Genomic DNA, 26,897 nt, shown 5'->3' with positions numbered 1-26,897 from the left:
TAGGCACTTTTTTAGAGTATGCACAGTTACTCAGTTAAGATCTGACCCTTTTTTTCAAGTTTCATCTAAAATGACATACCCAAATCTAACTGCCTGTAGCTCAGGACCTGAAGCAAAGATATGCATATTCTTGATACCATTTGATACCACTTTGAAGTGTGTGGAAATGTTTGTGGAAATTAATGTAGGAGAATATAACACATTCGATCATGTAAAAGATAATACAAAGAAATAAACATGCTTTTTTTTGCACCATCATCTTTGAAATGCAAGAGAAAGGCCCAGGCGCAATTTAGAATTTGGCCACTAGATGGCAGCAGTGTATGTGCAACGTTTAGACTGATCCAATGAACCATTGTATATCTGTTCAAAATGTCGCATCAAGTCTGCCCAACTGTGCCTAATTGGTTTATTATATACATTTTCAAGTTCATAATTGTGCACTCTCCTCAAACAATAGCATGGTATTCTTTCACTGTAATAGCTACTGTAAATTGGACAGTGCAGTTAGATTAAAAATAATTTAAGCTTTCTGCCCATATCAGATATTTGAATGATTGTTCTCTTTAATCACATTACATAATATTCTAACATGACATCTGAACTAAATGTTCTTTGTGGTATTTTATTGAATTTCAGCACAAACATTTGAATTGTGACTACACAAACATTGAGATTGAATTGTAAGAGCTATGGGAAGGGGCTGGAAGTAAGACAAGGCAGGGTCCAGGGACAGTGCAATTATAGAGCAAGATTCTATAAATGGAGAGTGCTAGTGCACCTACTAAACAATACTTAGCCTACTGATGCTTTGCCATCAGTAATTTCAGTATATTCTGAATGAAAATGGTTTACACAGAAGAGGAATGTCATAGCACCTTGACATAACATGTCAGCTACTCTAAGTCAGTTAAGTTATGAGTGTTTTATGCCAATGATAAGGATTACAACTACGTTTGAATGGAATCTAGATAATTATGCTCTAAATGTTCCTGTCAGAAAAAGGTTAGGTTTGTCTATGGGGTTGAGGTCAGAGATCCCTGGATATGTCATTGAACTCAACACGCATGGCACTGAAATGTACATGGCTGGGCCAAAGAACCAGTTAGGGTTGCAACATAGCATAACAGTCTACAGACTGTCTAACAGCCATAATTAATTGATTTTGAAGATAAATTATGGCATCCTTGTATTTTGGATTAAAGGAGGCTGGCTACATGTTGCTTTAGGAATTAGTGTTGGAATGTAAATATTCGAAAATTATGTTATCATTGATCACATCAATGTTTGGTGTATAGAATTTCACCCTCCCAGACAGAAGATTATAAACTATTAGGAGCCATACATATCACAGTAATAGATGAATGTTCCCACTAGAGAGAAAGAGTTAAAGTAAAGCAGCAAATTTAAGTTGCACGTGACCATCAGAATTAAATATACTGTATGGCTTACAGCTGAGATATGGTAACCTTGTATCTTGATCTCGGTCTCTGTCCCTCTGTGTTCAATGTAATTTGACTAAAACCCATATAATCCTTCCAGATAATCTGTGAAATGGTTCTCTCCCTCTTCTCTTCTTCTCCCTTCACAACCCTTTGTGTGTCTACCTTTCTCTACTCCCTCTAAAGAACCTCTCATCAAGCCATGGGCGGGCATTAGTGGGATCAGAGTCAAGCCCACTCACATAAACTATGTCATTAAGGAAGTAGCACACCAGTAAATTAATCCTCTCATCCATTAATTTTTTTCAAACAAATGCTTTTACAGCAGTGAAATTTACCATCTGTATTTCACCATGACGTTGGTTTTTATGGCTGTCATAGACCAGTAGTAAAGCTCTAGAAATATTACAGTGGATGAATGTCGCCATGTCCTAGTGGATTACATTGGCTGGACATGTGAGAACTATTCAGTACTCTCAATTACTGGCAACGTGTCATCATAAGGTATTATGTGGTTAGTTTACCAACTGTGTCTGATTTATCCCGACAAAGATTGATTTGATAATAACACATGGTGTCTGGTTCAGTAGCTGTCCAACATCCATTAAACCTCCTTTTGAATCTAATGACTTTCTCCGGTCTCTTCTTAAAACCATGCAGCCGTTAACATCATGTAATGTCTGTATCTTTCAGATCCCCCAGATTAGTTATGCGTCCACGGCTCCAGAGCTGAGTGACAAAAGTCGTTATGAGTTCTTCTCCCGCGTGGTCCCTCCTGACTCCTACCAGGCCCAGGCCATGGTGGACATCGTCAAGGCTATGGGGTGGAACTATGTATCTACACTGGCCTCAGAAGGAAACTACGGTGAGAGCGGCGTCGATGCCTTCCTCCAGATTTCTCGAGAGGCAGGTTTGTACTGAATTTAGTGGTGAATTAAAATGTTCTGGTGTAGCCTAACCATGGCCAACATGGTGTTAGAACTGATGGTACTATATGGGGAGGACATGACGTCCAATGGAGGAGCAGCCTTGGTTTGGGTTTTGTCTTTCTTCTCCCTTCATTCAGGAGGTCTATGCATCGGCCAATCCATCAAAATCCCCAGAGAGCCGAAACCAGGTGGGTTTGATAAGATCATCAAGAGACTAATGGAGACCTCTAATGCTCGTGGGGTCATCATCTTTGCCAATGAGGACGACATCAGGTTAGTGGCAAACTAGTTCCTTTCCCTAGGACTGTTGTCACATAACCACCATGTTACTTGTTCTCTAAGCACCACAGTACCAAGTTCCTATAGACTTTAGAGCTAATGAAGGTCCAGTGTGCTAATCCATTATCACCACTTATCACAGACGTGTCTTGGAGGCAGCAAAGAGGGCCAACCTGACAGGTCACTTCCTGTTTGTGGGCTCTGACAGCTGGGGGGCCAAGAGCTCTCCCATCCTGGACCAGGAGGATGTGGCTGAGGGGGCTGTCACTATCCTCCCCAAGAGGGCCTCCATCGATGGTAAGACAAACACATGAAAAAGATATTGCAGAGATACATTGTATTTTGGTGTTCAATATGAATTTAACTTAAGTGGGGGATGGGAAAGTCTGGGAAAGTCTTAAACATAAGGTGATAGTGATGCTCTGTTGGTTCTTTGCCCAGGGTTCGACAACTACTTCACCTCGAGATCTCTGAAAAACAACAGAAGGAACATCTGGTTTGCAGAATACTGGGAGGACGACTTCAAATGTAAACTCACTCGACCAGGTATCAAGTACGACCTTGGTAGAAGAAAATGTACAGGTAGGAAAAGAGGTTATTTCTGACATATTTCAAAGGTTTATCTCAAATAAGCAGATTTACTTACAGGCTACACAGGTTTTATCCATTGTATGCCACCCTTCCTCCCTTCTTCAGGGGAAGAGAGAATCGCACAGGAATCTCAGTACGAGCAGGAAGGGAAAGTACAGTTTGTGATAGATGCGGTGTATGCCATGGCCCATGCCTTACACAGCATGCACCTGGACCTCTGTCCGGGCTCCATGGGCATCTGTGAGAAGATGGACCCAGTGGAAGGGAGTGAGCTGCTCCATTACATTCGCTCAGTCAACTTTAATGGTGAGTTGGAAATGTACAGACCAGGGATTGTTAAAAAGGGTCTTGAGCAATTCCATTGGAGCAGCAGTTAATCAGGTCTGGGAATGTTCAATTAACTTTGTTTGGATCGAGTTTGAAAATTAATCTTCTATCCTGACTTTTCTTTTTGTTGTGGCTGTCAAATCAGATAATACTCTTGATAATTGAAATGATATATATTTTGAATTAAAGCCCAAACAGAGGTAATGTCCTGGTTTCATGAAGCCTTTTCCACTACTGGTTCCCATCACATCCCATCAGAGAGGTTAGTCTGAGAGGTCAGTCACTCCAAAAAAGTGTGGATGGAAGTCAGTCTGAAGACATCACTGCACACTGCGTTAACTTCTTCAATGCACTATTCTTCCCCAGGGCAGCCTCTATTCTTTCTTCATACACAAGAAACACTCCTCTCTTCATCTCCATCTTTCATGAAAAATATTTTTCTTGGAGTCCAAGGAGCTTTCTATGAAAAGCAAAGCTATTTCCTTTTCCCTGTTTGTGGATGACCTTTGCTTGTATGGAAGCCCTCTCTGATTGAATGCTTGAAGGGAACAGAGAGTACAGAAAGAAAATAGCTTCATGTATGGAAAGGAACCCTCAGCAGGAAGAATCTTATGCTCAGCTTTGCCCTGGTTGCATAAGACATGAGCTTTAGGTTCACCGTAGGTTTCATTTTTCTTTGTTCAAAGGTAAAAGCATTGCACGGCCCACTAGCGGGTAGCCCTGTTAAAAATCCTTGCTCCTCTATCCAACAGGCAGTGCAGGGACTGGGGTCATGTTCAATGAGAATGGAGATGCTCCTGGTCGCTATGACATCTTCCAGTTCCAACTTTCCAACACCACCAACCCTGGCTACCGGTGTATTGGCCAGTGGACAAACAATCTGCGACTCAATGTAAACATTTGTTTTGGTCTATTTTATTTTTCAATGATGATGTTCACTTTATCAGTGTTGCTATTGCATTGAGGAATGTACTGTTTGTGTTTTGAGTTAACTACCTTTCAATTTAACCAAACTCATTCCAGTTATTCATGCACTTTTATTTAGCTCCATTTAGTCATTCATTCTCTTTTCCCCAGTAATGACATATTGTGACATCTTCAGGAGTTCAATTGATGTTCTTCAACATTGTCTCTGTCTCTGTTAAAGGCTGAGGAGATGCAGTGGTCGGGTGGGGACCGTGCAGTCCCTGACTCTGTGTGCAGTTTCCCCTGTGAGCTAGGAGAGAGGAAGAAGATGGTGAAGGGTGTACCCTGTTGCTGGCACTGCGAACTGTGTGACGGATATCAATACCAGCTGGATGAGCTAAACTGTGACATGTGTCCCTTCGATATGCGTCCCATGCCAAACCGAACGGGCTGCCGGTCCACACCCATCATCAAACTGGAGTGGAGCTCCCCCTGGGCCATCATCCCTGTGTTCCTGGCTGTCCTGGGCATCCTGGCCACCTCCGGATGCATCATCACCTTCATCCGCTTTAATGACACCCCCATCGTCCGAGCCTCCGGTCGGGAGCTCAGCTACGTTCTCCTGACAGGCATCTTTCTCATCTATCTGATCACCTTCCTCATGATCGCAGAGCCCAGCGCCCCAGTGTGTGCATTCCGCAGGCTGCTGCTGGGCCTGGGCATGTGTATTACCTACTCAGCTATGCTCACCAAGACCAACCGCATATACCGTATCTTTGAGCAGGGCAAGAAAGCAGTCACGCCACCTCCGTTCATCAGCCCTGCTTCTCAGCTGATCATCACCTTTATACTCATTGGAGTGCAGGTGAGTGAGTTGCTGCCTCTCTCCTATTGCGTTTGATGAAAACAAAGCAGTAATACAACAGTGCTTGTTAAAGACACAGGAGATGGTATCTGGAATGGTATACAGGAGAATTAGATTGATCTGCTGAATCATGGGCCACATCAATCTTTGGATCATTCTCTGTATCTCCACAGTTACTTGGCATTTTCATCTGGTTCGGAGTGGTGCCCCCACACACCATCATAGACTATGAGGAGCAGCGGCCGCCCAACCCAGAGTTTGCACGTGGGGTCCTGAAATGTGACATGTCCGACCTGGCCCTGGTCCTCTGCTTGAGCTACAGTATCGTGCTGATGGTGACCTGCACTGTGTATGCCATCAAGAGCAGAGGGGTGCCAGAGACCTTCAACGAGGCCAAGCCCATTGGCTTCACCATGTACACCACCTGTATCATCTGGCTGGCCTTTGTGCCCATCTTCTTTGGTACAGCACAGTCTACTGAGAAGGTTTGAAAATCAATCACACTTCTATATTTGCTGGTATTCATCCATTGGCAGAGAAAGTCCATTTTTTATATACTTAAAAAAGCAACCCTAGAACCACAGTATGTTTTCTAGAATAGGTTCTAGACTGTTGTCAAATGCTAGTTTGTTACCTTTAATATCATATTTCTTTCCATGAGGCACTCACAGTATGTTCAGCATCCTCTTCATTGACTGACAGCGGAACAATGGTCAGGATTTAAAAGAAGGAAGTAAACTATATATACAAAAGTATGTGGACGCCCCTTCAAATGAGTGGATTCGGCTATTTCAGCCACACCCTTTTCTGACATGTCTGTAAAATCGAGCACACAGCCATGCAATCTCCATAGCCAAACATTGGCAGTAGAATGGCTTTACTGAAGAGCTCAGTGACTTTCAACGTGGCACCATCATAGGATGTCATCTTTCCAACAAGTCAGTTCCTAACATTTCTGCCCTGCTAGAGCTGCCCCAGTCAACTGTAAGTGCTGTTATTGTGAAGTGGAAACGTCTAGGAGCAACAACGGCTCAGACGCGAAGTGGTAGGCCACACAAGCTCACAGAAGGGAACCGCCGAGTGCTGAAGCGCGTAGCAGGTAAAAATCATCTGTCCTCAGTTGCAACACTCCCTACCGAGTTCCAAACTGCCTCTGGAAGCAACGTCAGCACAAATAATTGTTCGTCGGGAGCTTCATGAAGTGGGTTTCCATGGCCGAGCAGCCACACACAAGCCTAAGATCACCATGTGCAATGCCAAGCGTCGCCTGGAGTGGTGTAAAGCTTTCCACCATTGGACTCTGGAGCAGTAAACATTTGTTCTCTGGAGTGTTGAATCATGCTTCACCATCTGGCAGTCTGATGGACGAATCTTGGTTTGGCGGATGCCAGGAGAACGCTACCTGCCCGAATGCATAGTGCCAACTGTAAAGTTTGGTGGAGGGGGAATAATTGCCTGGGGCTGTTTTTCATGGTCTGGCTAGGCCCCTTAATTCCAGTGAAGGGCAATCAGCATACAACGACATTCTAGATGATTCTGTGCTTCCAACATTGTGCCAACAGTTTGGGGAAGGCCCTTCCCTGTTTCAGCATGACAACGCCCCCGTGCACAAAGCGAGGTCCATACAGAAGTGGTTTGTTGAGATCAACGTTGCAGAACTTGACTGGCCTGCACAGAGCCCTGATCTCAACCCCATCGTACACCTTTGGGATGAATTGGAACACCAACTGCAAGCCAGGCCTAATCGCCCAACATTAGTGCCCGACCTCACTAATATTCTTGTGGATGAATGGAAGCAAGTCCCCGCAGCAATGTTCCAACATCTAGTGGAAAGACTTCCCAGATTAGTGGAGGCTGTTATATCAGCAAAGGGGGGACCAACTCCATATTCATACCCATGATTTTGGAATGAGATGATCAACAAGCAGGTGTCCACATACTTTTGGCAATGTAGTGTATGTTCAGACTAGTAGAGTGTGTTGTTAAATCGGTCAGCCTAAATTAAGTATTTAAAGTCTTTTCACCTCTGCAAATCGAAATGAAATGAATCAAAGAGGTCAGAAAAGAGGGTCAGATAAGCTCACTGACAAAATGGGTCTCTGAGAGACAAAAAAATATCCACTACATGCTATTCAATTACACACTTACAGCTTAGAACATCTAAATATAGCATCAATAACATTTAGTTCTCAGATCGCATTAGTTGACATTTTTGACCAGACAGTATTACAACAGTACAGTAACAGGGAAGGAGTGTTATTAGATAGGATGCAAGGGTATTGATGCATTAGACTTTGAGAGGTACTCAGAAAAGTGTAAAGAATTGCAAGTTGATCAATAGGGAAGTGTGAATGGAAGGTGCTGGCAAACTTAGGGGGTTGGCTATTTTTCTTACATTTTTCTACTGACTTCCCTCAATGTGTGAATTATTATATATATATATATGTTTTTTTTTACTTTACCCCCCTTTTCTCCCCAATTTTGTGATATCCAATTGGTAGTTACAGTCTTGTCCCATCGCTGTAACTCCCCTACGGACTTGGGAGAGGCGAAGGTCAAGAGTCATGGTCCTCTGAAACACAACCCTGCCAAGCCACACTGCTTCTTGACACACCGCTCGCTTAACCCAGAAGCCAGCCACATTAATATGTCGAAGGAAACACTGTCCAACTGGCGACCGAAGTCAGCTGACACACTGCTCGCTTAACCCAGAAGCCAGCCTCACTAATATGTCGGAGGAAACACTGTCCAACTGGTGACCGAAGTCAGCTTGCAGGCACCCGGACCCGCCACAAGGAGTTGCTAGAGTGCGATGAGGCAAGGAAATCCGTTCGGCCAAACCCTCCCCTAACCCGGACGACACCGGGCCAATTGTGCGCCACATCATGGGTCTCCCAGTGACACAACCTGAGATTGAACCCGGGGCTGGAGTGATTGAACGCCTCAAGCACTGCGATGCAGAAATATGTGTTGTTTTGGCGCTGATGGTTGACTTGCTTGATGATGCACCTGACAAGAAAAGATCCCTTTCTGTTCTGGATTGCCTGAATCGCATTAGAACTGTTGCCTGTCATACTTCAATGCCACTTTGGCAGCGTTTAGACAGGCAGCACAATTCTGATCTTTTTTCACTAATTCATCTTTTGACCAATCAGATCAGCTCTAAAAAAGATCTGTTGTGTAAAGAGCTTATGTGATTGGTCAAAAGACCAATTAAAGGGAAAAAAGACCAGAAGTGGCTGAGGCATACATATACTGTACCTAGCACTAGCCTGGAGTCAGTAATGTCTTTAATGGTAAACTCTTCAAAATGAAGTTGCAGCACCGCAGATATAGAGATGAGCGAGTTGCAAGATTTTCCTCTCACACAGTCTCACACACAGTATCTGCACCTGTGCACAGGTTCGCTTCACGCTGTTACAGCGTGGTAGCCAGGGCACCAAAAGAGTGGAGAAGTTGAGCCTCTCGCGTTACCGCTCTTAATTGTTGTGGAAATTGACGCAATTTGTTATCTACACCATATCGCCGAGTCTACCTTTCATATGAATAGCTGTGATGAACAGTGCTCCTTGGTCATCCATGCGTTGCCACATCAGTGCTGGCCAGGACATTGAGAGCCAATAAGAAACATGACAAAGATGAGGACAGAGAAGATAAGGCATATTGTGCTATATAGCTACAGTGCATTTGAAAAATATTCAGACCCTTGACTTGTTTCACATTTTGTTATGTTGCAGCCTTTTTCTAAAATTGATTAAATCAAAATATTCCTCATCAATCTACACACAATACCCCATAATGACGAAACAAAACTTTTTGTTGTTGAATTTTTAGCAAATTTATACAAAAACAGAAATACCTTATTTACATAAGTATTCAGACCCTTTCCTATGAGACTCGAAATTGAGCTCAGGTAAGTCCTGCGCTCAATCCTCGAGATGTTTCTACAACTTGATTGGAGTCCACCTGTGGTAAATTCAATTGATTGTACATGATTTGTAAAGGAACACACCTGTCTATATAAGGTCACACAGTTGACAGTGCATGTCAGAGCAAAAACCAAGCCACGAGGTCGAAGGAATTGTCCGTAGAGCTCCTAGACAGGATTGTGTCTGGGGAAGGGTACCAAAACATTTCTGCAGGATTGAAGGCCCTCAGAAACACATTGGCCTCCATCATTCTTAAATGAGCAATCAGGGGGGAAGGGCCTTGGTCAGGGAGGTAACCAAGAACCCAATGGTCACTCTGACAGAACTCTAGAGTTCCTCTGTGGAGATGGGAGAACCTTCCAGAAGGACAACCATCTCTGCAGCACTCCACCAATCAGGCCTTTATGTTAGAGTGGCCAGATGTAAGCCACTACTCAGTAAAAGGCACATGACAGCCCACTTGGAGTTTGCCAAAAGGCACCTAAAGACTCTCAGACCATTAGAAACAAGATTCTCTGGTCTGATGAAACCAAGATTGAACTCTTTGGCCTGAATGCCAAGCCTCAAGTCTGGAGAAAACTTGGCACCATCCCAACAGTGTAGCATGATGGTAGCAGCATCATGCTGTGAGGATTCTTTTCACCGGCAGGGACTGGGAGACTAGTCAGGTTTGAGGGAAAGATGAACGTAGCAAAGTGCAGAGAGATCCTTGATGAAAACCTTATCCAGAGTGCTCAGGACCTCAGACTGGGGTGAAGGTTCACCTTCCAACAGGACAACGACCTTAAGCGCACAGCCAAGATGACACAAGAGTGGCTTCAGGACAAGTCTTTGAATGTCTTTGAGTGGCCCAGCCAGAGCTCGGACTTTAACCAGATCGAACATCTCTGGAGAGACCTGAAAAAACCTGTGCAGCGACGCTCCCCATCCAACCTGGCAGAGCTTAAGTGGATCTGCAGAGAAGAATGGGAGAAACTCCCCAAATACAGGTGTGCCAAGCTTGTAGCATCATACCAAGAAGACTTGAGGCTGTAATCGCCTCTAAAGGTGTTTAAGAGTAAAGGGTTTGAATACTTATGTACGTGTGATATTTTTTATAGATTTGCAAAAATGTCTAAAAGCCTATTTTTGCTTTGTCATTATGGGGTATTGTGTGTAGTTTGATGAGGGAAAAAACACAATTCAATCAATTTTAGAATAAGGCTGTAACGTAACAAAATGGGGGAAAAGTTAAGGGGTCTGAATACTTTCTAAGTGCACTTTAGGTCTTCGTTTATTTTATTTTTTATGGCATGTAATTCTTCATTTATTCATGACATGTACTGCTTTTGAATTGTCAGTGCATCGGACTCAGATCACAAGTCTGTTCTCAGTATTGTTGTTGCCAGCCTGACAACAGAGGAACAACACGTGAATAGACATGCTGAAGGCCCATAAATAGAGCACCACTCCTCAGTGCTTATACTGGGATATAAATCATTCATCCCAGGCTAAAAACACAACTGTCTCCTTGAACATTCAGATGAAGAAACAACGTCTGTATACTGTGTACCTCCTATTTCACCTCCTGTTGATTCTTCATACAATAATTAGGTATAATACAGGTATGTCATGGAGATTGCCATGGAAAATATTATGTAAGACAACCTCCATACATTATTATTATTATTTATTGAATGTACAGTTTTACTGTATTCTCAGAATATTCCCAGAATACTATATTATCATTCTCAGGGTATTATCAGATTAATAGATGGAAGGATAGGCATAGGATAGAAAGGAAAATTAGGAAAATGTATATTTTGAATTGTGAACGCAACACAGACAATTCATGTAGTACTCAGCCAGGCAATCCAAACCCCATTGTAAAATGTCTAGGTGTATACTCAGGTATTTATTATTAACCTTCACCCTGCTTTCCCTCTGCTCTAGATGTTCATCCAGACCACCACCCTGACGGTGTCCATGAGCCTGAGTGCCACTGTGTCCCTGGGCATGTTGTACATCCCTAAGGTCTACGTCATCATCTTCCAACCGGAGCAGAACGTACAGAAACGCAAGCGCAGCTCCAAGGCTGTGGCTTCCACAGTGACCTCACAACTCTCCCAGAAAGACGACAAGCAGAACGGAGAGTCCAAAAGTAGTGCCATAGTGCCTGACCGATCACAGTGAGTAAAGCAGCGGCGGTATCCACTGATCCCTCACCTGTGCTACTGTATGTATTCACAATGATATAGAAACAGATTAGTGTTCATTTTTCACTAAAACAATTGGTAATTGTCTCTCTCTTCAATCACTTTAGATAATCCAGCAGGAAGCCATAGATGAATACGACACCTGGCACCTAACAGATGACAGTTTATAATGGTCTCTCTTGGCAAAGCACTCCCTGACATGCAGAGAGGGGGCTCCCGAGTGGCGCAGCGGTCTAAGGCATCACTACAGACCCTGGTTCGATTCCAGGCTGTATCACAACTGGCTGTGATTGGGAGTCCCATAGGGCGGCGCACAATTGGCCCAGCGTCGTCCGGGTTAGGGTTTGGCCGGGGTAGGCCGTCATTGTAAATAAGAATTTGTTCTTAACTGACTTTCCTAGTTAAATAAAGGTTAAATAAAACAATTAAATAAATAAAAGGAGCTTTTGATCAGTGGTGAAGGCTACATTGTCTCATGGGTGGAATGGAAATAAAGGAAAATGGAGATGCTACCTTTTCTGTAATTTGAAATACACACTCACTGACTCGCCACAGATGCTGTGACCTGACTGTAAATGGAACAGTCGACGCATTGGATCATCCTGGATCATCCTGATTCCTGAACAGAACACAATGAACATTGTGGACAGCTTTGCTAGATTTCAGGACAAAGTCTCCTTTTACATTAGGATATGTCTAAGCGACCATGGAAATTAATTAGTTGTCTTTGATTTCTCTCCTCAGGACAATTAGTTGGATCAATAGTTAATAAAATGTTAAACCTTTTCCTGACTGGAGGACCTAAAGTAGGATCCTTTGAGAACAAGCTTTGTTGTTTACTTGATTTATCAGCACTGCATGCATGGGTTGTGAGTTTGTGTGTACATTATACGAATGATTCCACAGTACAGTACACAGTATGGGTGTCACAACTTTGACGCGTTGTTGTTTTTTTACTGATTACACTGGAAGGAACTAGCTTTTCTATGCACCACTTTATCCTGGAATAACTAGTGTAGGGTTCTTGAATGACATAGTGGTAAAGAGAAATAACTGTAGGGAATTTTGATTACTGACATCAATACTGCCAGATCTCATGTAAGGTACCATTTTAACATTTTCTGTTATGCTTTGGCTTAGTTTGCTGTTAATTGCTTTAGCAGTAATAACTTCTATACGATGCTACTTTTTAAATTGGAAACCAGTGGTTCTGACCAGGATATTGTGTTCTGAGAAAATTGTTGTTAGAATCACAACAACGTATGGTAGACACTAGACAGCAACGTATGGCATTTCCGTAGATTGTTCCTAATCTCTTTATAGTGCTGCTGGTGTTACGATTATGAGAACAGTTAATGGTAACACTTGAGTTCACTGAGAATATCACTGCTTTTAGCATCAATGATCACTTGTGTTCTTCAATATTGTGCCATTAAATCACTGTTTTGTGTTCTCAAAATGTATGTAATGTTACAAGTTTCCCTTGAAATAAAATCACTACTATATCATTTAAATTATGTAAACGTATTTGAAAATGAATACAGTGGCACTGTAATGGTCCACAAAATGACGATAGCCCAGTTCAGGTTACACTCCAAGCAGTCCTAGATCGCAAAACGCATGAGTGTAGCATTCACTCTGTGCCGAGCGGTATTGCGTTCTGATTTTGTCAGAACAATGCAGTGGAGGCGGCAGTTTCCATTATGTTATTTGCAGTAAGATAATTTTTTGGCTTGGCTGGGATTATGCTCAAGTTCAGGAAACATTTTTTTTAAATGTAATTTTAACTTAAAATACTTTGAAAACGAAAATATAGATGAAACCCAATAATTCCACCTTCGCACTATTGTACTTCTGTAACTGTAGCCATCGCGAGGCTGCCATCATGCTTAAACTGCCCCCTGCTGGAGATGTATTAAAAGTGTACAGTAAAACAGCAACATGCTGGCTAAGAAGCTTAACCATTTTGTAGCATGGAGTGGACTGTAGGGCACATTACTGGACCATGCTGTGGAGAGGACATCTCTGGTACAGTATCATAGTGAGATGCATAGTGTGTAGACTTAAAAAAAATATATATACATTAACACACCCCACTCAACAGTTAAGGAAACTATAGTTTATTATTTCACAAACATAAGAGATCTTACGCAATAATCACAAGTAAAAGTATGTATCTAAAATAAATAGCACTAAAAACAAGAGGATGATGTTCTGGGGAAGTGGAAAACAAATATTCAATAGAGTGCTGTATTACAATATTCAGACAGTGTTAGTAAAACAATAAATGTTCAAGTGCGAAAGAGATGTTTTTTGTAATGTGCAATAGTCAAATGGCTGACATTTCACAGATGCTCATAATGCAGGAAAGTTCCCAGAATAACTCTGTACCGCACACTTAATTACAATTAGATGAAACAGAAACACCTCAAAACAAGATTACTACACACAGATCGAGTTTCATGATGAGACAAAAGAAGTCTCAATACACCAAAACAAATATTCTACACCAAACCATCTGCTGTGCCCATTCATGCCCAAAGCTTGGAGCAAGCCCTCAAGTAAGAAGTGCAAACCAAAGTAGACCATAGTCCTTTTACTTGACCAGTAAACCTATTCAGGTTGCTCCTCTCTCTATTGTTCCAGACCGGCTGGCCCCTAGTGTCAGAGGTGCATCTGCCACGTCTGTATTAGTCAGGGATGGGCAGGTCATAGGTCACTCCAGATAACTGTCCAGAGTAAGACAGGTGGAGATCTTGGGAGGAGCTGGTCGGGAAACCTTTTTTCTCTTTGCCTTCATCATGAGCGGGCGAATATCTGACAAAGGAGACTGGTGTGGGTGGCCGAATTAAGGAAAATGGCATTCCATAACAAATGGCATTTTTCTGTTCCTCCCTGATTGTTTCCTATGAGATTAGTTACAGCAATGTATAACAGACATTTATCAATAGACATCATAGAGGATATAATTCAGTCACAATATGTACTTCAACACCCACTTCAATGAGAAATACCAGTCAGGAAACCTGAATTGTACGGTTTAAGAAAAGGATACAGGTTGGAAGAATTTGGTTCTCCCTCCAAGTCCATCGTAACCACTTCTGACCTGGAATATGAGATAGTGATACATTTTGTTATATCATTGACAGGAACAAGACAGGAAAGCAAGGGCAATTGTGGGTCATGTTTTGGAAGTCATTAGGTGGAATGCACTGTACTTCACTGTAATTGATGGTGTGAAAAATGTGGAACAGGCTCATAGTAAGAAAAACACCAGAACAATCATACAGTAACTGCAGTGTTGTGAGGGAAAGAGAATAGAGTCACGTTACTTACAGCTCCCAGTTTACTCCTCTGGGGGTCCAGCATGCTGCCAAAGGTCTTCTTCCTGAACAGAATGGAATTACGGAAGAATGTACCCATTGGCGCTGCCTCCTCTCTGGCCTGGGAGAATTCATAAACACAGAAGCTTATGGCATGCCATGCACACTAAAGTACAACATGTCTAGCTTTAAAATGTATCCAGAGCAATGTGGTCAACACAAAGTCAGTACATGTGGTGCATGTGTTAGGTGAACCCTTGGAAGTGGTAAAATACCTTGCTTCCAAACGAGGCGCTGTCACGGTGTTTGGTTGGCGAGGACGACAACCTGAGAAAGAAAGAACATAAGATAAGTATGATCAATACTTCAGAAACGTTTAACAAATAAGTGTCAGGAGCATATGTCCCTCGTCAATGACACACTGTAGAGGGAGACTCACGTGGCTGGATCCAGACGCATCTTTTTGGATGGGACCTGTGATGCCCTCTTATCCACCAGGTCAGGTGTGGTGATGTCAAAGGTCATGTTAAGGTCAATGTCCTCACTGTTGGCAGGCTGGTGGAGACGGGGCTGTTGTAGCTCCACTGGGGCAGGGCTGAAAGACAAAGGGGAAAGACCCCAATCAGTGACTAACACCAGATCTACCAAGAAGGTATCTATATACTAAGTAGCATGCTCTGTGTAGAAAATCAATTGGTAAAGTGACAAACCTCTCGAAGACTAGTCGGCTCAAGGCTTCGTTAGTGCGGGTTGGTGTGCTCAGGGTCTTTTGAAGAATCTCAACTTTTTTCTTCAGACTCTAACAGGGTTAAAAACACAAAGTAGTGGAATAGTAAACTCAGATTTGAAATAGTAAACTCAGTATTTTTATTACCCAAATATAACATAACTTTGCAAATTGTATAGTGCTCATCATTTCTAGAATTGAGGGCTCCTTACAGTGATCTCTTTGTCTGCATTGGTCAAGTCATTTTGGACAGCTTTCATGTCATCATTGGTCCTGTTCATCTCCATTGTGGCTTTCTGCAACTACAGAGATATGAGAAACTGTGTCAGTCTCAGATTGGAAGTAGGTGAGACATCCCACATTATCACAGAACAATTGAATTAATGTGTTTTTTTAATACATATATTACCTTGTTGTTTGAAGCAAACACCTCCCTTTTGAGCTTTTCAGACATTTCATTTGAATATCGGAGGCTCCCTTTTAGGTTTTCATACTCTCTGCAAAGGATAATAGGAATTACTTGATAAATATCCTTACAAAACACAGTTGCCAAGACAATGTAAACTGAGTATACAAAACATTAAGAACACCTGCTCTTTCCATGACAGACTGACCAGGTGAAAGCTATGATCCCTTATTGATATCACTTAAATCAGTGTAGATGAAAGGGAAGAGACAGGTTAAAGAAAGGTTTTTAAGCCTTGAGACAACCACGGCATGGATTGTGTATGTGTACCATTCAGAGGGTGAATGGGCAAGACAAAACATTTAAGTGCCTTTGAACAGGGTATGGTAGCAGGTGCCAGACGCAAGAACTGCAACGCTGCTGGGGTTTTCATGCTCAACAGTTTCCTGTGTGTATGAAGAATGGTCCACCCCCCAAAGGACATCCAGCTAACTTGACACAACTATGGGAAGCATTGGAGTCAACATGGGCCAGCATCCCCGTGGAACGCTTGACACCTTGTAGAGTCCATTCCCCGATGAATTGAGGCTGTTCTGAGGGCAAGGGAGGGGTGCAACTTGATATTAAGAAGGCGTTCCTAATGTTTGCTATATACTCAGTGTATAGTGTAAAAGTTTGAAATTCCTTACTTCTTGAGAGAGATGCAGTAGATGGAGAGCTGCTCCACGGCAGCCTGGCCAACACCCATGTCACTGATCATAGATTCCACCTCAGCCCTCTGACCCTGTAACACCACATCCAGACTGGGAAGGACAAGGATACACACACACACACACACACACACACACACACACACACACACACACACACACACACACACACACACACAAGTAAAATATACAAGCCAGCACAGTATGGTTTGGGTTGGCACAAAAGTCAGAAAATTATTATTGTGTGAGTCTGTGTGCTACCTCTCATATGTTTTCATTTTGGTCCTGAGTCGTCGGGCCTCCTCCTTAGCAGCCTGAGTCTCACTCTGCTGGTTCTCCAGGTATTTCATCTGTTTCTGAAAGTTCCAAAACCCTCAAAATGTTAGAGACATGTCAGGTAGAAAGGAGCATGTAAATACATTTTGCTTTATGTTTGACAACTTAACATCCTACCCTGAGAACTGAGCAGAGCATCTCTTTCTCGCCAGTCTCCTTCCTAACACTGTCCAGCTCTTTCTTCTGCCTGTCCACAGTCTCCTTCAAGCCCTCTACCATCTTCAGTCTGTCCCTCCAGTCTCTCTCTGAGAATAGAAATACAAGTCAATGTTTCAGCCATCCAAATGCCAAAAATAGTTACACCATCATAATGACACGTGGTCTATCAAAGCAAGCATCAGTTGTGTTCACTGGCCTCTTACCTTTGGTACTTAAAACAGCTTTCATTCTATCAAGCTCGTTCTGCAGAAGAAAAAAATGAAACACTGAATAAGTGACATCATACAATAATATTCACATGCCATGACAATGTTCTATTCAATGTTGCCACAACATGAGTCAAGATGGTAGTCCTCTTGGTGTAGGCCTACCTGCAAACACTCTGGATCTGCAGAGGATCCCTCTCCTTCACCACCAATGTCAAAGAACAACTTGTTGATAATGTGTCTGGTGCTAACCTGAGGGGAGAGTCCAGACAAAGATAAACATGTAGAAAAAGTATTTGTAGGGTTATTTTGAGATGAATGGGATTGATGTAATGTGTGCAGAATGAAACACCAGTGCTCAGAAGGGATCAGCAGTATAGCAAGTTAGTCCTACCTGTTTTCTACATTGTGGACATGTCTTGTTGGGGGCAGTCTGAAACCACTGAAGAAGACTGTAAGCAGAGGAAGAAGTGAAAAGTTACACACAACTGACATTTAACAATAGCTAGACTACTACAATTGGCTAGGGCCACAAGTACCGGCTAGTCATAATATTTCGTTAATGTAGAGACTGATTCATCTGACAGTCATTGGTAACTCACCATTCATAGTGGAAGGTGTGCCCACAGTGGATGGCAGCCACATCTCTTGAGTGATCGAAGAAATCTGAACAGATGGTACAGTAGGCACGAATAGGCATTTTTGAAGAAAACCCTGTCAAGAAAAAAGCAAGTTATCATGTTTGTGTTCAACATAGTCATGTTTGCTGGTTCTAATGTTGATATCAGCTACTGGTAGCTAAGTTGCTAGCTAGCTAGCTTTGTTTTTATTGCCAATAGTTATCTAACCAATAGTTAGCAACCTAGCTAGTTGGCTAGCTCGCGTTAGCCAACTAGATAGCTGTTAACCCTCATTGTCACCTACGATACAGCCGGTTGTGTTGCATACATTCGCCCGTATTTACCTTAAAGTTATTGAGGATTTGTTACATTAGTACGTATATGATTCATTGCAGTTCGAATAATTATCGAATCCTGTTTACACCTAGCTAGCACACACAACACTCGCGCCACGCAGTTCGAACGTAAAAGTCCCCGCCCCTTGCGTGTACGTAATCATCAAAATGGTACGTTCAGATATCTCCCTGTCTGCTTTCTTTCAGTCTGAGTTTTGCCGTGAAAGAGATTACTCAGAGATAAACCGTGGCATTCTTTAAACCCTGAAATAGTGTTAACCGCAACACAAATATCGAGCTAGGCCCGTTGAAAATATGAACGAATCTGTGGCAATCAAGGTCATGCAAACCCTCGTGAAGTGAAAATATACGCATTCGGGAACGTATCCAATACGAGCAAAAATGTGGAGAAAATACTTAATTCCACAAGATTCAATGATAGCGAAACAACTGGGGCGTATTCATTACGCCGATTCTGTTGCAAAACGTTTTTTAAACTGAACGAAACGGGGAGGGACATATGCGAATTTGTCGAAAATAAACTCGTTTCTGTTGCAAAATGAAATTGTGTACTAATGATTGTACCCCTGTACCTTCTCTGTCAGAAAATTATGTGCTAGCTAGCCCAAGCGAGTGGTATTATTTTACAGTGACAGTAAACGGTTTATGATAACGTTACAACATTCAATATGCATTTTAACTCGACTCGAATAAATTAGAGGTAGCTATGATTTAAGAACATTTTGTGTAACGTTACACGCAGGAAAATTCCTCAGCTTCTTAACTATCCTATTTAGCTGCATATCTAGCAGCTAAGTGATGATGTTCATAACTAACTCGAGATAGACCACGGCCTGTCGTTTCCAATGTGAACAAATTAGTAATAGTGGGCAGAACAAGCAAGGAGAGGGGCAGAGCCAATTAAGAGCTAGCGAGATCCTATTTGGCGCGTTACAGGATGTATTGGCATATTTCCGTTAGGGAACGCTTACTTTTGCATGTGTGCAATAACTCAATTCGCCCCTGTACTCCTAAACAACGCATTTTTTGGAAACTTTGGCCGAGTAAAGTCTACAAAACGGTCCACTCTGTTCGTAACAGATTTGATTTTTGGAAACAGAAAACTGTATTGAGATCACATGTTTCATCAATGAGGACATTTGAAGAATGTAGCAAGGCCAAAGTCCCATCTCCTTCCATCTTCTCCCACTGCCGGCAACTGGGCTTCCTCTCACCACCATATTTGGTAGTGAGTGGAAACGCCAATCGGATGCTTCACATACATCTGGTGAAATATCTGTCATTGTTCTATCTGTTTGCTGTCTCAGCAGATCAGGAACAGCTCAAAGAAGTTCAGCTCAAGTTGTTAACATTGTGGTTTTACATTATTGCCATAGAGAATGATAGAGGCCTCTAGTGGCCAAAAGGCTGTATTAGCATTGGCACCGCAGCGCCATTGAGCGCTTCCACCATTTTAATGTAGTCAACAGTGTGGGACTTCCAACTTCATTGGCTGATCTCTCCTGGTGACCCTGTTGGAGTCATGTCCAACCGGGTCATCAGGAGGGATCAGCCAATCGTGAAGAAGAAAATGTATTACTTAAAATGGAGATAGGCTCAATGGCACTACTCATGCTGTCACATACACCATAATGGCACAGGTACAATGATGAGGCCTCTTTCTATCTCTATGACCATAGCCATTGACGGAAGAGTGTTGTACCAGTCATATTTCCATTTTATCTGTATCATGATAGCAACATAGTCACACAGAAAAACTGTCAGTGTATCATACTCAAAACTTTGAGGCAGGATGCACAACGACACTATTGCTCATACGGAAACTCACTGTTTTGTAAGCAAATCTTGACCTTCACCCCCTCTGTGATGTTGACAGACTTGGTATCTACTATCTTGTGTTTCAGGTGGTTGTCCCGGTAGTTACTTAGGTAGCAGTGATGGCTGGAGACGTCCACAACAGGGGTGTACCATGGGAGATCCAACATAATGGCACCAATGGACCGTCTCTGCAACGAGAGGACTGAAAGCCCCACCACAGGCCTGAAGGGCACAGAACCAGGTGGGCAAGGCAACTCTAATGGTGGCATTGTGCTCCAGCAAGCAATGTCCACTTGTAGTCTACCTACTGTAGATGTCATGTTACTACAGAACAGTTCCCTTGTCGGGAATACAAAATCCAGTGATTGTCCTGAACAATGAAAATTAATAGTTCTCTAATTGAAATATGTGGCCACTTGAACATAGGCTAAATTGGCTGCTTCAATAATTTCCTCCAATGAAAACAGGAATTAGAATAATTATTTGGATATTGGATATTTCGTTATTGGAAATCGTTTAGAACTGTACAACTGTACTGTACAAGCCACATTCGCTATTGATTACGCTAACGGCTCTCGCTGTGTCATAATTTCCCAAGAGAGACAGCAGCAGTGAAAGAACTGTTGCATCCATAGTCGCCTGAGTAATGGAGCAAACGGAGCAGCTGCTTCCCAACTTTCAAAATAGGGGTGCAAATGTTTTTGCACCCCACTTTCTTTTTCTTTTTTTTAATCAGAAAATCCTAATCCATTGTGTCATTTGTAATTTTCTAATATAAGTAATGTTTTGAGATAGTATGTATTAAAATGGATAATTAACAGATTGCATTTTGCACCCCGTCCCCGTCGCCTCAAGATTAATGGTTTTGACCACTGGAAAGTTTTGCTTCCTGTTGTGGACGTTTTTTGCCACAATTTTAGTTCAGTGCAATTAGAAAGCACTAGTTGCACTGCTGGTGTATAAAATGAAAAGGCACCTGCAAAAGAAAATAGTTTAAAAAAAATCAATTTTGTTGTGCTGTTGTTACATTTGTATCGTTGTTTCATCATTTGAGCAGCGTGCATCATGAGCTAATTCATTGTATAATTTCACTTTGACTGTAGCTATGTATTCGCGTAAATGCGCCAAATGAAAAAGCACAGGATAATTTATGCCTCGTTAAAACAAACTGCGCTGCTTGGCTTGGTAATTAATATAGAAAAAATAATTTTTTTTTACCCTCTTTGCATCAAATATGTATGCTACTGAGACAAGTTCATTTAAAAAATGTTCATGGTGACTGTAACAGTGCTTAAAACAAAAGTGGCAAAAAAAGTCAATGTTGGGGGAAAAACAGAACGGTCAATTAATGTGCTTGCTGAGAGTGAAGGAGTGCTGCATCAGATGACCTGGCCTCCACAATCACCCGACCTCAACCCAATTGAGATTGTTTGGAATGATTTTGACCGCAGCGTGAAGGAAAAGCAGCCAACAAGTGCTCAGCATATTTGGAACTCCTTCAAGACTGTTGGAAAAGCATTCCAGGTGAAGCTGGTTGAGAGAATGCCAAGAGTGTGCAAAGCTGTCATCAAAGCAAAGGGTGGCTACTTTGAAGACTCTCAAATATGAAATATATTTGTTTCACACATTTTTGGTTACCACATGATTCCATGTGTTATTTCATTGTTTTGATGTCTTCACTATTATTCTACAATGTAGAAAACAGTACAAATAAAGAAGAACCCTGGAATGAGTAGGTGTGTCCAAAGTTTTGACTGGTACTGCATATATAGCTGCCCAAAAAATGCTCATTTAATACTGATAAATTAATAATTTGTTTGCAATATTGTTTTTATGTGAACATGATCAATGACCAAATTTAATTTGCAAAACTCCACAGTTTTGTATTTTCAAGTTGACAGTTCTTGTTCAAAGCCCTTCCAGATAACACTGTCATATTGAGAAAAAAAATAGTGAAAAGATAAATCAAAGTTCACATTTGTAATTGTAGTACATTATTGTGATCGCATTATTTGTGACAAAAATATGAAAAGTCAATGTGCAATTTAACCACTCTGCCCACATGTACATATTACCTTAATTACCTCGACTAACTGGTGCCCCCGCACATTGACTCTGTACCTGTACCCCCTGTATATAGCCTCGCTATTGTTGTTTTACTGCTGCTGTTAATTATTTGTTACTTTTATTTTAATTTTTTTTACTTATCTATTTTTTATTTTAACACTTTTTATTTTCTTAACTTCTTAAAGCATTGTGGGTTAAGGGCTTGTAAGTAAGCATTTCACTGTAAGCTCTCCCTGTTGTATTCGGCGCGTGTGACAAATAACATTTGATTCTTCTTGACCTACCAAGTGCAAAACTCTAATATTATTATTACAATATTATTCCTCCCATTTTTAAATTTAATTTCCTCATTGTTATGTGTTATCCTGGCCACATTCTTAACAGTTTAGCCTGTCAATCGAGCACTGTGGGTGGGGATTGTCAGAGGAGGAGCAGGATATTTGTGACAGTCACTGAGTTGGTAGGGTTTTAGACCTGTCAATCAATCACTATGGGTGGGGTTTTCAGGGAAAGGGTGGGATGTTTGAGTCACTGGGTTCGTAGGGTTTCAGACCTGTCAATTCATTATTAGGGGTGGGATTTTCAGGGAAGGGAGTAGATTACTAATCTAGTCATTAAAACACGTTTTCAATATAATTTAGTTTGACAAAACCTACGAAAAATTATTGTGTTCTGTTCATAAATATGGATTCCCCCTGTTAAGAAACACTGTAGAATTACAGGAAGTTTATTAAAAAAATGTTATGGGGAGGTCCTTTTCATAACGGAGTTATCTCAAAGCTCTACTGAGGTAAAAACAAATAAACATTATATACAATAAAAACCACATACATTTAGAATCAAGGCAGGTAAAATAGCAATAGTGCGCTAGGTGCTCAATACATTTTAGATTGAGACGAGGTAGCAGTGATGGCTGGAGACGTCCATGAAAAAGACAGTCAGTAGAAATGGGTTTTAAGGCCCGTTTTAAAAGTTCAGAGTGATTGTTCAGAGTGACATTTTAGATTGAGACTAGGTAGCAGTGATGGCTGGAGACATCCATGAAAAACAGTCAGTAGAAGTGGGTTTTAAGTCCCGTTTTAAAAGTTCAGAGTGGTCAGGGAGAGCATTCCATAGGCGAGGGGCAAGGGAGCAGAAGGCTCGGTCCTTCATAGTTTGGAGACGTGTTTGGGGACTTGAAGCAGTAGGGAGTGGCTGGAGTGGAGAGTGCAAAGTAGCTCGCTGATTAAGATATGGTCGCTGATTTGCTCACCCTCACCCAGCTCAACCACATCTTCCAGCACAAGCAGAACTACGACCTGGACCGCCTACTGACAGGCTCCGAGCATCTCACGGACAACCTGCTGCGTCTGTTGGACCGTGACCCGGGCCTGCTCGTCAGCACTGTCACTTGCCTCCCCCTTGCCAGCTCCAGCGACATGAGGGGTGTGAACAGTTTGTACCATGAAAAGTGCTTGTGCCCATAGAAATAGACATGGCATGCAGGGGGGGCGAGGGATGTTGGTCTCCTCCAGCCTGCAGGCTTGGTCTCCTCTAGCCTGCAGGCTGCCAAGACCAAGAACCTGGTCTTCTCCATCCTCCTAGCTGGGGACTGCCTGGGCACCCTGGTACGCAAGAAGGACCAGTACCTGCACCATATGGACCTGAACCTGCTCTTCAACCTGGTGGGCGTCATCTTTCCACGAGGGTGAAGGCTGGACGCCCATCTGCCACCCTAAGTTCAACACTGCTGGCTTCTTCCACACCCACATCTCTTACCTGGAGCCGGCCTCTGACCTTTGCCTCATCCTGGTGTCCGCCGACTGGGAGGACTTCTTTAACCTTTCTGATTGCAAGCACCGCTTCCTGGAGCGGCTAAACGAACGCACTGCCTACAAGGCCTTGAAGGAGGCGTTGAAGTGCCCCAGCTACTCTGTCAGCCAGGTCAGCATCCCAGAGCTCAGACACTTTCTGTACAAGTCCAAGACCTCTGGAATCTACACATGGTGAGTATGGACGGTTTATGTAATGTACAACAGGGGTTCCCAAAATGTTTCACTCAGGCCCCCCTTTTAAGTATTGGGGAACATCCCTCGCCCCCCCTGCATGCCATGTCTATTTCTATGGGCACAAGCACTTTTCATGGTACAAACTGTTCACACCCCTCATGTTGGTGAATATATATTCCTGCAATTCTACACATTTTGTCATGGGGTGCAGAGCAAATGTAGCAGTTTTAAAGCAAATTTTCTTGCAATTCTATACATTTTGCGATGTCTAATGTGTGATATTAAAGTGACTCAAACATTACAACAAATTCTATGGGCTAAAAAAACTAGCTAAAAATGTTAGCTGACATGGACTAGTTGATGTGGACATTTCTGACAAGTTATAAATAGCTCTCTATGGTATGTATGACTGACATGGTGTACACCATCATGGCTTATACGGTTTATAGTCCTTGATACCCGTCTTACCTTTTTCCCCCCATTCTGTGTCTTCCACCAGCCCTGAGCTGCCCCTGCTATACCAATCTGTAGAGCAGGAGAGGCTGATGGGATTGTACCAGTACCTCCACAGCCGCTTGCACCACCCGACACGCCCCCTGCGCTCCATCTACCGCTGTGGAGAGACTGAGAACCTGCTGGCCTGGGTAAGTATAGTACACTGGTTTTATACCATTGTTGCTGATCTTAAAATGCACAGTCTTGTAGTGTAGAAGGAAGATGCTTGTCCATGCGGCTCTCTTCAGAGGATATCTGTAGTACCATGGTTATTAATCTCTCCTCTAAACCCTCTTCCTCTACCCTACCTCTCCTTCAGGTGACAAGTGGCATTGAGCTCTACGTCTGTTTCAGTCCCCTGGGAACCAAGGCCGTGGCCGTGGCTGCTGTTAAAAAGCTGCTGGAGTGGATCATGATGGAGGACGACTGACCTAGCTACAGTACTAAGAAACCCTGGCCCTCTAAACCTGCTGCCTCGTGACGTTGAAGTCGGATGGACACTATTGTAGGTCATGGATGTAATGCCAACAAATCATCATGCATCACTTTTGTGCATATGCAGTCTGTTTGCTCTTTGCAGATTCTTCAGTCTATGGTCATCAGGGGGTAAAATTAGGTAATCACAATGAGGGTAAAGCTATGTTTTATCAAACATAATTTCATGATTTTAATTGGTGGTTGACCTATGGGAATTGAGAGATATCAAATCAAATGTATTTATATAGCCCTTCTTACATCAGCTGATATCTCAAAGTGCTGTACAGAAACCCAGCCTAAAACCCCAAACAGCAAGCAATGCAGGTGTAGAAGCACGGTGGCTAGGAAAAACTCCCTAGAAAGGTCAAAACCTAGGAAGAAACCTAGAGAGGAACCAGGCTATGAGGGGTGGCCAGTCCTCTTCTGGCTGTGCCGGGTGGAGATTATAACAGAACATGGCCAAGATGTTCAAATGTTCATAAATTACCAGCATGGTCAAATAATAATAATCACAGTAGTTGTCGAGGGTGTAGCAAGTCAGCACCTCAGGAGTAAATGTCAGTTGGCTTTTCATAGCCGATCATAAAGAGTATCTCTACCGCTCCTGCAGTCTCTAGAGAGTTGAAAACAGCAGGTCTGGGACAGATAGCACGTCCGGTGAACAGGTCAGGGTTCCATAGCCGCAGGTAGAACAGTTGAAACTGGAGCAGCAGCACGGCCAGGTGGACTGGGGACAGCAAGGAGTCATCATGCCAGGTAGTCCTGAGGCATGGTCCTAGGGCTCAGGTCCTCCGAGAGAGAGAAAGAAAGAGAGAAAGAATTAGAGAGAGCATACTTAAATTCACACAGGACACCGGATAAGACAGGAGAAGTACTCCAGATATAACAAACTGACCCTAGCCCCCCGACACATAAACTACTGCAGCATAAATACTGGAGGCTGAGACAGGAGGGGTCAGGAGACAGTGTGGCCCCATCCGATGATACCCCTAGACAGGGCCAAACAGGAAGGATATAACCCCACCCACTTTGCCAAAGCACAGCCCCCACAGCACTAGAGGGATATCTTCAACCACCAACTTACCATCCTGAGACAAGGCCGATTTTAGCCCACAAAGATCTCCGCCACGGCACAACCCTAGGGGGGGGGGGGGCGCCAACCCAGACAGGAAGATCACGTCAGTGACTCAACCCACTCAAGTGACGCACCCCTCCTAGGGACGGCATGAAAGAGCACCAGTAAGCCAGTGACTCAGCCCCTGTAATAGGGTTAGAGGCAGAGAATCCCAGTGGAGAGAGGGGAACCGGCCAGGCAGAGACAGCAAGGGCGGTTTATTGCTCCAGAGCCTTTCCGTTCACCTTCACACTCCTGGGCCAGACTACACTCAATCATATGACCCACTGAAGAGATGAGTCTTCAGTAAAGACTTAAAGATATGCAGCAGACATTTCTATTAATAACAATGCTGAAATCTGTGATGGTGTCCCAATTGGCCACTTCCGGGCGCCGAGCGAGATGGCTGCCTCGCTTCGCGTTCCTTGGAAAATATGCAGTATTTTGTTTTTTTATGTGTTATTTGTTACATTGGTACCCCAGGTGATCTTAGATGTCATTACATACAGTCGGGAGGAACTACTGAATATACGATTAACGTCAACTAACCACCGTTCCTACCAGGAATATGACTTTCCCGAAACGGATCCAGTGTTTTGCCTTCCACCCAATACAATGGACCTGATCCCAGC

The 26,897-nt window shown here is 42.9% G+C and overlaps 2 protein-coding genes and 1 pseudogene across 3 annotated transcripts in view; 2 read left to right on the top strand and 1 right to left on the bottom strand.

The window, feature by feature from the left end:
* Positions 1–12,977, top strand: part of LOC129815033 (metabotropic glutamate receptor 6-like) — a 35,705-nt gene extending 22,728 nt beyond the window's left edge. The window contains exons 2-10 of one of the 2 annotated variants that reach the window (XM_055868318.1): positions 2,136–2,352; positions 2,509–2,644; positions 2,793–2,947; positions 3,092–3,232; positions 3,347–3,547; positions 4,321–4,460; positions 4,716–5,339; positions 5,513–5,824; positions 11,201–11,440. In XM_055868318.1, coding sequence (XP_055724293.1) covers positions 2,136–2,352; positions 2,509–2,644; positions 2,793–2,947; positions 3,092–3,232; positions 3,347–3,547; positions 4,321–4,460; positions 4,716–5,339; positions 5,513–5,824; positions 11,201–11,440 — 2,166 coding nt within the window. The other variant, XM_055868317.1, reaches the window with a different exon arrangement.
* Positions 12,978–13,567: 590 nt separating this feature from the next.
* traip (TRAF-interacting protein) lies at positions 13,568–18,687 on the bottom strand. Its single transcript, XM_055868326.1, has 16 exons — positions 18,295–18,687; positions 17,933–18,044; positions 17,725–17,782; positions 17,496–17,582; positions 17,328–17,367; positions 17,083–17,210; positions 16,891–16,985; positions 16,609–16,722; positions 15,923–16,010; positions 15,726–15,815; positions 15,497–15,585; positions 15,226–15,381; positions 15,062–15,113; positions 14,800–14,907; positions 14,519–14,569; positions 13,568–14,293 (listed from the first exon to the last, which is right to left on the bottom strand). Exons 2-16 carry the CDS (start codon positions 18,028–18,030, stop codon positions 14,180–14,182), a joined length of 1,368 nt encoding a protein of 455 aa, XP_055724301.1. The 5' UTR covers positions 18,031–18,044; positions 18,295–18,687; the 3' UTR covers positions 13,568–14,179.
* Positions 18,688–23,423: 4,736 nt separating this feature from the next.
* Positions 23,424–26,286, top strand: LOC129815868 (protein SAND-like; annotated as a pseudogene).
* The last annotated feature ends 611 nt before the right edge of the window (positions 26,287–26,897 follow it).

Source organism: Salvelinus fontinalis, chromosome 18, assembly GCF_029448725.1.
Source record: "Salvelinus fontinalis isolate EN_2023a chromosome 18, ASM2944872v1, whole genome shotgun sequence".
Lineage (NCBI taxonomy): Eukaryota > Metazoa > Chordata > Actinopteri > Salmoniformes > Salmonidae > Salvelinus > Salvelinus fontinalis.
Note: the sequence above shows the minus strand (reverse complement) of the source record. Positions and strands in the feature narration are given on the sequence as shown.

Bases quoted from the DNA above. Each gene is read 5' to 3' on its own strand.
- traip (XM_055868326.1), bottom strand. From the start codon at position 18,030: ATGCCTATTCGTGCCTACTGTACCATCTGTTCAGATTTCTTCGATCAC. The intron at 15,816-15,922 runs GTAATATATGTA...ATATCTCTGTAG, and splicing joins TGTTTGCTTCAAACAACAAG to TTGCAGAAAGCCACAATGGA. The intron at 14,294-14,518 runs GTATCCTTTTCT...CACCCACACCAG, and splicing joins GAACCAAATTCTTCCAACCT to TCTCCTTTGTCAGATATTCG.